Source organism: Xyrauchen texanus, chromosome 33 (assembly GCF_025860055.1).
Source record: "Xyrauchen texanus isolate HMW12.3.18 chromosome 33, RBS_HiC_50CHRs, whole genome shotgun sequence".
Lineage (NCBI taxonomy): Eukaryota > Metazoa > Chordata > Actinopteri > Cypriniformes > Catostomidae > Xyrauchen > Xyrauchen texanus.
The window spans coordinates 17505338-17518488 of NC_068308.1; the positions used below are offsets into that span (position 1 = coordinate 17505338).

Here is a 13151-nt window from a genome sequence, read left to right on the forward strand (position 1 = left end):
AAAATGACACTCAGTTAGACACGGTACAATGTATATATTGGCCAATATAATTTTTTAAAGGATAAATTCCTTCTGCATCATTTAGCAGTTTTACAGGACTCGGTCATGTGGACATGCTGGTAAAATGACAGCTGTCATGCAAGACGACCACCCATGTGACTCATTACTTTGAGTGATTTATGGCCACCTCAGTGGAAATAGTCACAGGGTGTAACAATTTTACCTGCACTCGTAATAGAAGTAATGCAAGAGATGAAATCCAAGAAGAAATAAACGAAGACATCACCCTTAATATATGAGACCATCAAAGCTAATTATGATGTTATGTATGTCCTCATGTACATGTGGTGTTCTGTATCTTTGGCCCCCGGAGTCAGCTGTTGCATGTACTGTGAGTACAAGAAGGTCTTCATTCATGTCCACTCAGGTTTCAGCTCCATTCCTCCCAACACCTGAGGTATATCACCTCTGAAAATGGTTCTTTTTTTTATCTATCAGCCCCCTCCAAAATGCACCTGACATTGGACTATGCAGATTGACACATGCAGCATGACTCCAATCGTTGCTCAGATGTGGGAGGGGCAGCCTTAACATCAGGGCTGGAGCATGATCTAATCTTTCAACTGTCGCCAGAACATATATAAGGGATGCTTGGCTAAGATGCTTCAGATTTCTAAGGACAAGGACTATCATACAGATTTTAGTAAAGTCATGGGAATCCTACAGGTTGATGAGCTGGTAGGTACTTCAAATGTCTATTTGAAAAGGCATTTATATTTTTGACTTTCAACATGCAGATCAGTGTTGGGTGTAATGCAATATTAAATAAAGGAATTACTCTTAATTTTTCAGTAATTTAATTACAATCACTTCTGATGTAATTGCGTTAAATATTGTATAGACAACAGAACAATTCTATATGAAACAATAGTGAATTTCAAATCAAAATTGACTGTCTAATGTTCATAACTATGTTTTATAAACTATTTAGCCAGTTTAAGAGTATTTTATTTGATTTGATGTGATTTATTTGAAAGAAGTATAAGAACAGTTTCATGTTTATCTTTGTATTGTTCATCTGGTCGAGGTTGATAAGTGTTTTAGAAAGTACTTAGTAATAAGTAATGTGATTACATTTCAGACAGAGTAATTAGTACAGTAATCTAATTATGCTGTATAAGACATAATTAGTAGTTCGTAATTAATTTTTTAGAGTAATTTACCCAACACTGATGCAGATTGAATATTTTGCCTTTTTGTGAACATTTCATCTTGGTTACGTCTTAGATTTAGACATTTAGGTCCATATCACTTGTGTTACCTGTTTATTTTTGCTCAGATTTTTTTTAAACTCAAAGAGAGTTGGATTTTACCTTTTTTTTCTGTCAATTCAAAAATATGAGTGGTGATTTTAAATGTATTGTTTTATCATTTCAATCTAACAAGTCAATAATCATATTTATTTCTGCTTATAATTATTTGTTTTATTCTATTAGGATACAGGCATTACAAATGAAAATAAAAAGCAGGGCGACACTCTCACACAGACATGCCCAGCTGAAGAATGCAAGAACTCTTTGGACTACAGGAAACAAGATCATCTGAAAACCTTTAATGACCTTCAGTGCGACAATGATGTTATTCCCACTGGATGTAATGTAAGATATAGATTGGTCAAACATACTGTATACTGCATTTGCATTCCTCATCCACAGTGTATGTTTAAGTATATTTTCTTTTGTTTATTGCAATGGTTTTGCCATTAGACTGAAAACAGCACTGATGACGTTCAAGAGATTCTACAGGAGAGTCCGAAGACAAAAACGACACCAGACTACAAAACACAGCCAGAACAAGAGATAGTGGTAAACAACTGTCATGTTTCTGCAAGCGTCCACACTGTATTGGGTTTCAAAACAATCATTATTAATAAGAGATTGCAAACTCTCAATAATCAAACTGTATCTCATCTTTTTACAGAATGATTTTGTCGATGAGGATGACTTCCTGAAGGCTGCACTGGATAACAAATTGCCCATGATCAAATGTTACCTCGCCAGGGGTGCAGACCCAAATGCATGTGATAATGTGAGTGTTTATCCAACACACTGAACACAAGTCAAAGCTTTTCACTTGACAGCACTTTAAATCTGAAAGGACTAAAAGGCAAAAATGCTTTTTTCTTTCTAGTTTAACCGTACAGCTTTACACAGAGCTTGCTCACAAGGCAATGTAGAGATTGCGAAAACGCTGTTGGAGGCTGGCGCTTCAATAGAAAATAAGGACAAGGTATTGGATAATGTCTACCTATTATTTCAAAAATATAGGTAACACTTTACTATAATATTCCATTTAACATTTGCTAACAACATTAGTTGTTAGTTCAACATTAACTTACAATGAACAGTACTTTTACATTTATTAATCTTGGTTAATGTTAATTTCATCATATAGTAATAAATTTTTTTAATCAAAAGGTGTATATGTTAACAACTGTATTTTTATTAACTAACATCAACTTAGATTGTAAACTATATATATATATATATATATATATATATATATATATATATATATTATTTATTGTTCAATGCATTAAATGTTAACAAGTGCAACCTTATTGTAAAATGGTCCCATTTATTTGAAATAAAACACATTTTTAAGCAAAACATTTCATCAAAATATAAAAACCTTATTAGATTTGAAATGATAAAGCAATACATTTATTGTTCAGAGTATTTGGATCTTTCTGGTTGTCGAACATGTCCAGAGTTAATGTGATAAAAAGTACATCTGTGGTTACTCTGCTAGGACGCAAGTGTGAACTTGAGGGGAACTGACTTCACACAAGTTAGTTCTGAAAGAAGCATGTAGCATAATTTTTGAAGAGTCACTGCATTTGGCATTTACTTGTAAGCAATGGAATTCATACTAAATGTAATTTATAGGGATTGTTCACCTAAAAATTTAAATGACTATTTACTCACTCTCATGCCATCCCAGTGTATGACAATGTGTATGACTTTCTTCTGCTGAACACAAAGATTTTTTAGAAGAATATCTCAGCTCTTTAGGTCCACACAATGCAATTGAACAGTGGCCAGAAAGCACATAAAGGCAGCATAAAAGTAATCCATAAGACTCCCGTGGTTCAATCAATATCTTCTGAAGCAATATGATAGGTGTGGGTAAGAAAAAGATAAATATTGAATTACCTTATATTCTCCTCCCTGCCCAGTATGTGGCGATATGCACAAAGAATGCATGTAGAGATTTATAGCAAAAAACGACTTAAATATTGATGTTTTTTCACCCCCACCGATCATATCACTTCTAAAGACATGGATTTAACCACTTGAGTCATATGGACTAATTTCATGCTGCTTTTTTGGATCTTCAAAGTTCTAGCCAACACTAAATTGCATTATATGGCCCACACAGAACCGAGACATTCTTCTAAAAATCTTAATTTGGGTTCTGCATAAGGAAAAAAGTCATACATATCTGGGATGAAATGATGGTGAGTAAATGATGAGAAATGTTTCATTTTTGTGTGAACTATCCCTTTAAGTGTCCAAACTATTTTGGGGCCACTGTACATCTGCATTTTTTATTTAGTTTTTTATTGTACACGAACACCGAAATGAGTGCATGCCATGTGAACACACAGCCTTCATACATCTATTCTGTAGATTCTAATTTTGAACGATTGACGCATTGAATAGTCACATATTATTGTCAAATATCAATGGGCCACATTATTCTCATGGTTGTGTTTAACTCCTAACTTCAAGCAACTGAAGTTCACTGGGCTTGTCGTGGTGGAAGCTTGCCTGTGCTAAAAGTACTACTTAACCATGGGGCAAAACTGGATTCCAGAGACAAGGTAAATGCGATTATTTAACTTATTTGACAGCAAGCCTTTATAACATCTAAAAGACCATTTTAATTCTGACATCTCTTCTGGTTACATGATAACCTCAGCTTCACAGCACTCCCCTCCATGTGGCAGTGAGGATGGGACACTATGAATGTGCTGAATATCTCATACACAGTGGCGTAGACATCAATGCAAAAGACATAGTAAGAAATGTGCCATTCATTAAATAAACAGTTTAAACAGTGTTTAAACGATTCAAAGTCAGTGTCACATTATCATATGAAAGGAATGCTCACCCAAAAATACAAATGATCATTGTGTACTCACCCTGATATCGTTTCAAACCTGTATAACTTTCTAATGTGGAACACCAAAGGAGAAGTTTAGCAGAATGTCCGAGCTGCTCTCTTCCATACAATGAAAGTGGATGGGGGCCAAGGGCTGTCAATCTTCAAAACAGACACAAAAGGCACTTTAAAAGCATCATAAAAGTAGTCCATTCAGATTGTGGACTAAATTTCAAGCTTTGTGTTAACTTGAGTCATTATTAAATGGAAGTTTGGTTTGACCGCTGTGGTCACCATTCACTTTCACTGTATGGAAAAGAGAAGCTTAAGACATTCTGCTTTAAATAACTCCTTTTCTGTGCCATATAAAAGCAAGTCAGATGGTTTTTGAATCCCATCTCACACAGATTTGTGGGTAAACTTGTATTAATGAACACTTTAATGGTTACTCTAAACGTTATTTTGTATCAGGAGAATGACACACCACTGCATGATGCGGTCAGGCAGAATCGCTTCAAATTCATCCAGCTGCTTCTTCTGCATGGAGCTGACTTAAAACTCAAGAATTACGTAAGTACTCTAAAATGTAATGCGGTCATACTTTTATCAAGTTGCAGATGCACAGTATTATATAGACATTAATACAGCTGGTACTTTCACAAGAGCTTTATCAATCCAGAGCATTCATGCTTAAATAAGTGTCTTGGTTAACCCCAGCTAAGGTGTGCACAGTGCCATCTTCTGGTGCCTATATACACATATTCATTTTGCTATATACTTTTAATGTAATTAGGCAACAACTCTCCAAAGTCATTTGTAGTAGCAGTTAAGATATTCCACAACATTTCAGCAAAGGATCGGGATAGTATTTTTATATATATATATTGTTTATCACACTCACTGTTGCTTTGTCTTCTCAAGGAGGGAAAGTCCCCAATGGATAGTGTTTGTGAGTGGCAGAATGGAGCTAAATCCCTCTTTGACAACTTTAAGGATGGTAACAAATAGCAGAACAAGACACACTTGACAACCACACCTATTTATAAAACAGTTTTGAGCATAATACATATAAAGACCAGAATTTTTAGATTGCCTACATATTTGAATCTGATATGTATGAAGGTATATTATGGCACTCTGCATGACTACACCTTTATAAAAAGAAAAGTTATATGAAAGTTTTATGAGTTTCAGACATATGAAGCATAGTACAGCTTTTTATTAAATCATAGATAAAGCAGAAAGGAATGAAAAACTTAATTGAATTTTGTCTTCGTCTTTTCACATGAAAATGCACAAAATGGCTCCAAAGCCAAGAATACGTTTAGCTTGGTTTCTGATCATGATGATGATTTGATGGGTTTTCTTTTTATAGTCTTTATGATAATTTTATGTTAGAATGTACTTAGTGAGGCATGAGTAATTTTGTACTTTGTTTAATTTATCTGTTAATTTTGCTTGCAACCCTTTCAAAGGTTAACTAAATAAATGGCATTTTTACCACATCTGTATTTTCTTTCAATTTAAAGTGGATAGCAAGACTTTGAGAATGAAACAAAAGACTGGATCTGCAAAAAAAAAAAAAAGAGAAAAGAAACCCCTTCTATGAAACAACACAATGGTTAATACATGTATATTTAAAACCCCTTTCTACTGTAGAATATTGTCTATGCTATTTCTGTTTTGGCCTTTTTAGGTGCTGGGCATTCTTCTTCATGCTCCTTGGTTATTTGTGGTTTCTTCAAGGTGTGAACAACACGAGATGCAGTGGCTCTCGTCTCTGTTATTAAGGAAACCAGAAAAGCATGACATCATTTTAAACCTATATCCACATCATATATCCTTAAGAAAGACTGAAAATGAAATACTACACATCTCACAGTAAACGCATACCCATCTGAAAACAATCAGCCTGACTGAAAACAACACCATGTCTCATAGATTTGCCTATGCACATGTGAATTGGTAAAATAGTGTAGCCAGTTATTTACCTCCATGCAGAGAGACAGATCGGCAGTTGGTAGAAACTGCAGCTTTAGCATCTCCCTCAGACAGGCTGAACACAAGCCCCCTGTGATCTCAATTAAGGAGCATACCAACACACGTGCAGACAGTGCCTTAAGATAAAGTGAGTAAATACTGTGCCACAACCAAATGGAATTGCAAAAATAATAATTTTCACGTTCAATAAAGCAAAAATCTGGGTTCTAGTGAGGCACATTCAATGGAAGTGAATGGGGGGAATCCATTTAAATAAAAAATACAAATTCAAAAGTATAGCCACAAGACAAACAATTCACAATGAGAACACACAAAATGATTGACAGGCAGAAAGCATCAGGGACCGCGGCCCGCAGACACATTTTTATTTGCCATTTACAAAGTCTAGATCTGTCACAGAGACCGATAAGATATCTCATGACGCTCATTTCAAATATATCTTTCAGGGAGCATAACTTTCCATGAATAAAATCACTTACAGCACCTTTAATTCATACATTGGGTCATTAGTGATACAGGACCTAATTCCACCCCTTGTACCTCATCCATTCTTTGGGGTTGTGCCCACACCTCTTTAGTATCCCTCAACCACTCTCTTATTGTGTATGGTTTAAGTACCTAAAGTGTTTGGGGTCATTAGAGATTTTTTATTTTTTTGCACTTTCAAAAATTATGTGTATGATTATTTAATATCTATAAGTTTATTATTACATGATATCTATTTATTTGTTTATTAAAATGGAACTGATTACTTTATTCATACAAATAAATACTATATCGCATTTGTTTCACAGAAAATCATGGCGATTTATCAGTATTCAATATGCATGTACACATATAATATACATGTGCTATACATCAAGGTGGCGCTGTTGTTTCCGTGATAAACTTGATTTACATTTGACATTGCTATTTGATGAAGAAACAACATGGAAGTAAACTATAGCATGTTTAACACAAACAGTATGATATGACTCGTCATTTGGGTGTACAACTGAAAAAATTAGTCTAAAACTATTTAGACTAAATAAGTGCCTGAGAACATACTTATGTGTAGCTTATGTGTCATGTGTAGCTCAATATGAGTTAGATAGCCAGTTACATCATGAAATTTCAATGTAAAAAATAATTAATCTAGATGTCAAAATATACTTTATTTTATAATTGTCTTGAAAATTTGACACCATCTGGGCATTTTGTAGATCCATTTGTGATATATTTAAGTGCTGGATCTCTAAAGACCTGAATATGTATGAGTGTTTGGTTTAATTGCCATGCATTTAAGGGTTAAACAACTGTACAGCACAAATAATACGTGAGTTTTAAAATAATTAATGCAAGTGCTTTTATAAAACTATAAACTTCACATTTCTGTCTTTAATCCCTCCAAAAATTGTCACCATTCACTTCCAATGTAAGTGCCTGAATGTAATCTAAATTTTAGATTTACAGTCAGGCAGATTTTTTAAAGAAAATTAAGGATTACAAATCACTAATTATATCTGATATCATACAAATATAATTTTTGGAAGTGCAGAAAAAAAAAAAAAAAAAAAAAAACAGGCACTCTTACATATACCTAACATTTTACCATAGATGCTGTTGATTGAGCTTAACTTGTATTGAACCTGGAATATTCCTTTAAGATGGAATAGGATAAAATATTTTAACATCTAAAATGTACACACTTCAACTTTAAAATTACAATTTCTTTTAATTTTAAAAAGGATACCAATTGGCAATGTCATATGGGCCTCTCATCTCAAGAGGCTATAGAAAAGAGGAAGAGATGACATGTCATAATGGCCACACAACTTCAGTTTAAAATCAAAAAGATAATACAAATAAATGTTTTTTTACCCTCTCGGCTCCACTGGACAATATGATATTCTATGAAATGCAAGAAGAAAAGCCAATTCAACAATTGCATTAACACATTGCATGGATTTTTATTTGTGTGTAAAAAGGGATGACATACTTTTCCTTTGCAGACTTCCATGAGGCTGATAGCATTGGCAATGGTGTATCTCCTCATGGTGCAGTCTCTAATGGCTGCTGCATAAGTTATCTCAAAGAACACTCCCCTGTCAATAGCCTGCAGTGACCAACATTGAATAATGATATCAATAATGACACATAGCAACTTAAATATATACCCTGTATATAACTAGTTATTTAACAACCAAGTTGTTCTCTAAAAAAATTAATGACAGGCTTTAGTGCCGCCATCAAACTTGGATATGGACGTAAAATGCTACTAACTCACCCCATAAACTGAAGGCCTTTTAAAATGGAAGGGCTGTTTTTCAGCCACTGCAATGCAGATAATATCAACATCAAATGTCATGCATGCTGCCTAGATCAGATGCGAGCAGGGAAAAGCACACACACACACACACACACACACACACACATTTTTACATCACAACTGTTGGTGGTCATCAATATGTACAGAAAATAAACTGCAACCAATTCAGAAATCCAGTTTTGCTTACATGAAATAGTTTTTCTGTCTTGGGGTACACAGCCACAAGGTCAAAGTTTTTGTATTCATTGTTTGGTCTCTGCAGGAAATAACAAATACATTTTCAGTATATAAATAATACTGTACATAAATGTGCTTAAAGATACTTCATTGTAAACTTACAAAATGAGATGCATCAGAGGCCACAATGGTCAAGCGATTCAATATTTTGATAGGTGTAGATTTGCCCTATGAAAAGAAAGCAGGGAGTATTAATTCATTTCAATCCACAATATTCCGGAGTTCCATGAAGCTTTGCAGGTGATGTGGGCAGAACTTCCGGTTAAGCATAAACAAACGTTATGTACAAGCAGCATTAAAAATGGCAGAAACTTGGGAACAAATGATCACAGAATTATAGCGAGGTGATATTTTTCTTTCCAACCTATCTGTTAATGATTATGGGTTTGAAGATGATGGCCAAATATCGCAAATAGAATAATTTTAGCTATTTTGTACTTTATCCATCAATGGAAGAACCTGACTAACCTAAAATGTTTTGTAGCCTATTAGCGCCTGCACAGCTGTAAATTTGGACATGTTTTGAGACCTGTAGTAATTGTTTATTTTAAAGCATATATTGAATCTAGTCAGAAATTGAAGAGTTTGTTGTACCAAAATTATTGCAGATACAACCTTCAGACAGCAGGTTGCTCATGTATTACAGGGCTCAGAAATTAGACTGTAATGCTGCATTTAAAAAAAAAAAAATTGGGGGATAAAATACAATTACTTTGTGGGAGATGAATGTGTAGTAAACTCAATCTAGCTTTATAATTGTTAATCTCCGCATCTAAATGCTATAACCAATATGAAATGTTTTAGTGTTGACTGAACAACTGATCCTGTTGATAGATTGAATTTATTGTTCTTGTGTGAAATAATGATGTATTAGCATCCACACAATTAACTGTATCGTACCAAAAGAACTACATGAAATAAAAATAAACATATTTATTTGGACATACATTATAAAAATTGTACACAAATATTCAACATTCTCCGTTAATCAACTATAAAACACTATGTATTATTAAAAGTACTGTACAAATAAATGTATTTGATACTGAATAAATGTCCATTTCATGTGAAGCATTCACATGAAAAAGATGCTAAATAGAAATGAACTCAAAATTTCTAATTAATTTCCAGCACATTAACACACCTGTTAGCACAATAATCGTTTATGTACAGTTGAGCAGAAGTTAACATACCTAAGTGTAAGTAATTAAAACTAATGTTTTAACCACTCCACAGATTTAATATTAGCAAAATATAGTTTTGGCAAGTAGTTTTTAACATAAACCTAAGTTTAAGTAATTAAAACTAATGTTTTAACCACTCCACAGATTTAATATTAGCAAAATATAGTTTTGGCAAGTAGTTTAGGACATCTACTTTGTGCATGACAAGTAATTTTTTCAGAAATTGTTTACAGACAGCTTTAATTTTAATTGACTATATCACAATTTCAGTGGGTCAGAAGTTTACATACACCAAGTTAACTGTGCCTTTAAGCAGCTTGGAAAATTCCAGAAAATAATGCCAAGCCTTGAGACAATTGGCTTCTGATAGGTGTACTGAATTGGAGGTGTACTTGTGAATATATGTTAAGGAAACCTTCTAACTTAGAGTCTCTTTGCTTGACATCATGGGAAAATCAAAAGAAATCAGCCAAGAACTCAGAAAAACAAAATTGTGGACCTCCACAAGTCTGGTTCATCCTTAAGAGCAATTTCCAAATGCCTGAAGGTGCCACGTTCATCTGTACAAACAATAGTACACAAAGTAAAACACCATGGGACCAAGCAGCCATCATACCGCTCAAGGAGACGCATTCTGTCTCCTACAGATTAATGTAGTTTGGTGCAAAAAGTGAAAATCAACCCAAGAACAACAGCAAAGGACCTTTTGAGGATGCTGGAGGAAACAAGTAGAAACAAGTATCTATTATACACAGTAAAACGAGTCCAATGTCTACATAATCTGAAAAGCTGCTCAGAAAGGAAGCTGCCACTTCTCCAATCTGCCAAAAGCCAGACTACAGTTTGGAAGTTCACATGGGGACAAAGATCGTACTTTTTGGAGAAATGTCCTCTGCTCTGATGAAATGGAACTGTTTGGCCATCATGACCATTGTTATGTTTGCAGGAAAAAGGGTGAGGCTTGCAAGCCGAAGAACACCATCCCAACCATGAAGAATAGTGGTGGCAACATCATGTTGTGGGGGTGCTTTGCTGCAGGAGGGACTGGTGCACTTCACAAAATAGATGGCATCACGAGGAAGGAAAATAATGTGGATATATTGAAGCAAAATCTCTAGACATCAGCCAGGAAGTTAAAGCTTGTTCGCAAATGGGTCTTTCAAATGGACAATGATCCCAAGCATACCTCAAAGTTGTGGCAAATTGCCTTAAGCACAACAAAGTCAAGGTATCGGATTGGCCATCACAAAGCCCTGACCTCAATCTGATAGAAAATTTGTGGGCAGAAATTAAAGTGTGTGCGAGCAAGGAGGACTACAAGCCAGACTCAGTTACACCAGTTCTGTCTGGAGGAATGGGCTAAAATTCCAGCAACTTATTGTGAGAAGCTTGTGGAAGACTATCCAAAGCGTGTTGACCCAAGTACAAACAACTGTCAAAGCTACCAAATACAATAAAAGTGTATGTAAACATCTGACCCACTGGGAATGTGATGAAATTGTAAATATTTAAATAATTCTCTCTACAATTATTCTGACATGTCACATTCTTAAAATAAAGTAGTGATCCTAACTGACCTAAGACAGGGAATGTTTTCTATGATTAAAAGTCAGGAATTGTGAAAAACTCTGTTCAAGTGTATTTGGCTAAGGTGTATATAAACTTCTGATTTCAACTGTAATTCATTGTGTACCGTTTGTGGAAGCAGAGCCATAATGGTGGATAATATAAGTAACCCCCGCTGCTGACTTCTTACCATGAAAAAAAATTATTCAAAGCTTTTTCAAACAGATGTTCCTTCTGTAGGCAGCCGATGGAAGAAGCAGAATCTGGGACTGGAGTGCTTTGCGAATGGTTTCTGATCATAACATCGCTGTTTTAGACAAAACTTTAGATTCGCTTGATTAACAGGATAACCATTAATTGCACACATTGTCAGGGAATTTAAGATATTTTACAACATTTAATCTAACCGCATGACAAGCAACCAAGCAGTAACCTGCTCCAGACAAAACGCCAACCAATCGCACTTCTGCTAGCCAACCGGAAATTCAGACCACCTTGAGAAACAGGTCCTAAATAGACTTTTTTGACACTCTGGGTTTTGGAAAGCAGAAGTAAACGTTTGCAAGGTAAACTTCGACAGTGGTGAATGGGAGATCACAGCAAATTATTATTTTCACTTACCCATTTGCTCCAAGACCAAAAGAAAAAAAATCCTCTCTTACATTTGAATGACTTTCCAGAAGAGGAAAAAATAGAGAGCAGTGGATTAAGACAGTAAAGTGTGAGAAGATGCCAAATTCACTATCACTCTCTCAGCAGCTGTAATCGAAACCCCCCTACAGCTGTGGTAATTATTTTATTTTAACTAATTCCATGGTAATATAACAAATGTTTTAAATTTACACTCAATATTTAAAAAAATATATCAAATAAAGATTTACGCTCATAACTAAGGCGGAAACGCGTCACCACAATCCATGAAAAAGATCTATACAGTGGACTCGCTGAGAAAATTGTGGATAGAGAAGTCCATTTGGGAATGTATGCTCTGGAAAGATGCCAAGCAAGTAATTTACCTGAACTATTGGCAATTTCTCAAATGTGTCTGATACACTCAATGGCTTAGGAATCTCCTGAAATACATGAAATAAGACCATCAGCAAGTGAAGTTTCTCTCAAAGTTGATAGGTTCGTGTAACTCATTAATATCATACCTGTTTCTTCTGCTGTGGTTCAGCAATATAGTTTACTGCGACTGTGGAGTAGCCAACTGAAAAGCGTTTTAATGAAAGTACAGCATTTAGTCGTCTTATCAGGTGCAGGTAAAACATTCACAATCAAGGGTGAATAATTAGGAACACCACATGGATAATGAATCACTTAAATACTAACAGAGACACGACTTACGGTGAGCAGCTGTCTCTATGATTCTCCTGAGTCTGTTTGTATCATGACTGCTGGAGATGTTCAAATCCATAAACACAGACATCTTTCATCTGCAAGACATACCAGGGCGTTCACTTATTATCTCACATAAACTTAAACTAATTCACTGAGAGCCGCATGCCATGTACAAACACACACGACCATATCCTGAAGCATGGATTGACCGTAGGAGTTTTAGAGGTTTGTGGGTTTTGTAGTTCAACTATAATTTTACTTTCTACAGTTTCTAACTTCTGCAAGCCAACAAGAACTACAATGCGTTTACTTCCGTTTTAGAGGCGGGGCTACGCATGTAGCGAATG

The 13151-nt window shown here is 35.0% G+C and overlaps 2 protein-coding genes across 2 annotated transcripts; one reads left to right on the forward strand and one right to left on the reverse strand.

Annotated features, from left to right (window-relative positions):
- Window positions 1-711: 711 nt before the first annotated feature.
- Window positions 712-5203, forward strand: LOC127626964 (ankyrin repeat domain-containing protein 1-like). Its single transcript, XM_052103131.1, has 9 exons — window positions 712-738; window positions 1497-1658; window positions 1767-1865; window positions 1981-2088; window positions 2191-2287; window positions 3786-3886; window positions 3985-4083; window positions 4639-4737; window positions 5089-5203. The coding sequence occupies exons 1-9, from the start codon at window positions 712-714 to the stop codon at window positions 5173-5175; spliced, it is 879 nt and encodes a 292-aa protein (XP_051959091.1). The 3' UTR covers window positions 5176-5203.
- Window positions 5204-5214: 11 nt separating this feature from the next.
- LOC127626963 (ribonuclease P protein subunit p30-like) lies at window positions 5215-12995 on the reverse strand. The gene is made up of 11 exons (XM_052103130.1): window positions 12811-12995; window positions 12618-12673; window positions 12480-12536; window positions 8816-8881; window positions 8664-8732; window positions 8435-8524; window positions 8147-8263; window positions 8029-8058; window positions 7901-7938; window positions 6159-6238; window positions 5215-5947 (listed from the first exon to the last, which is right to left on the reverse strand). The coding sequence occupies exons 1-11, from the start codon at window positions 12890-12892 to the stop codon at window positions 5835-5837; spliced, it is 798 nt and encodes a 265-aa protein (XP_051959090.1). The 5' UTR covers window positions 12893-12995; the 3' UTR covers window positions 5215-5834.
- Window positions 12996-13151: the final 156 nt, after the last annotated feature.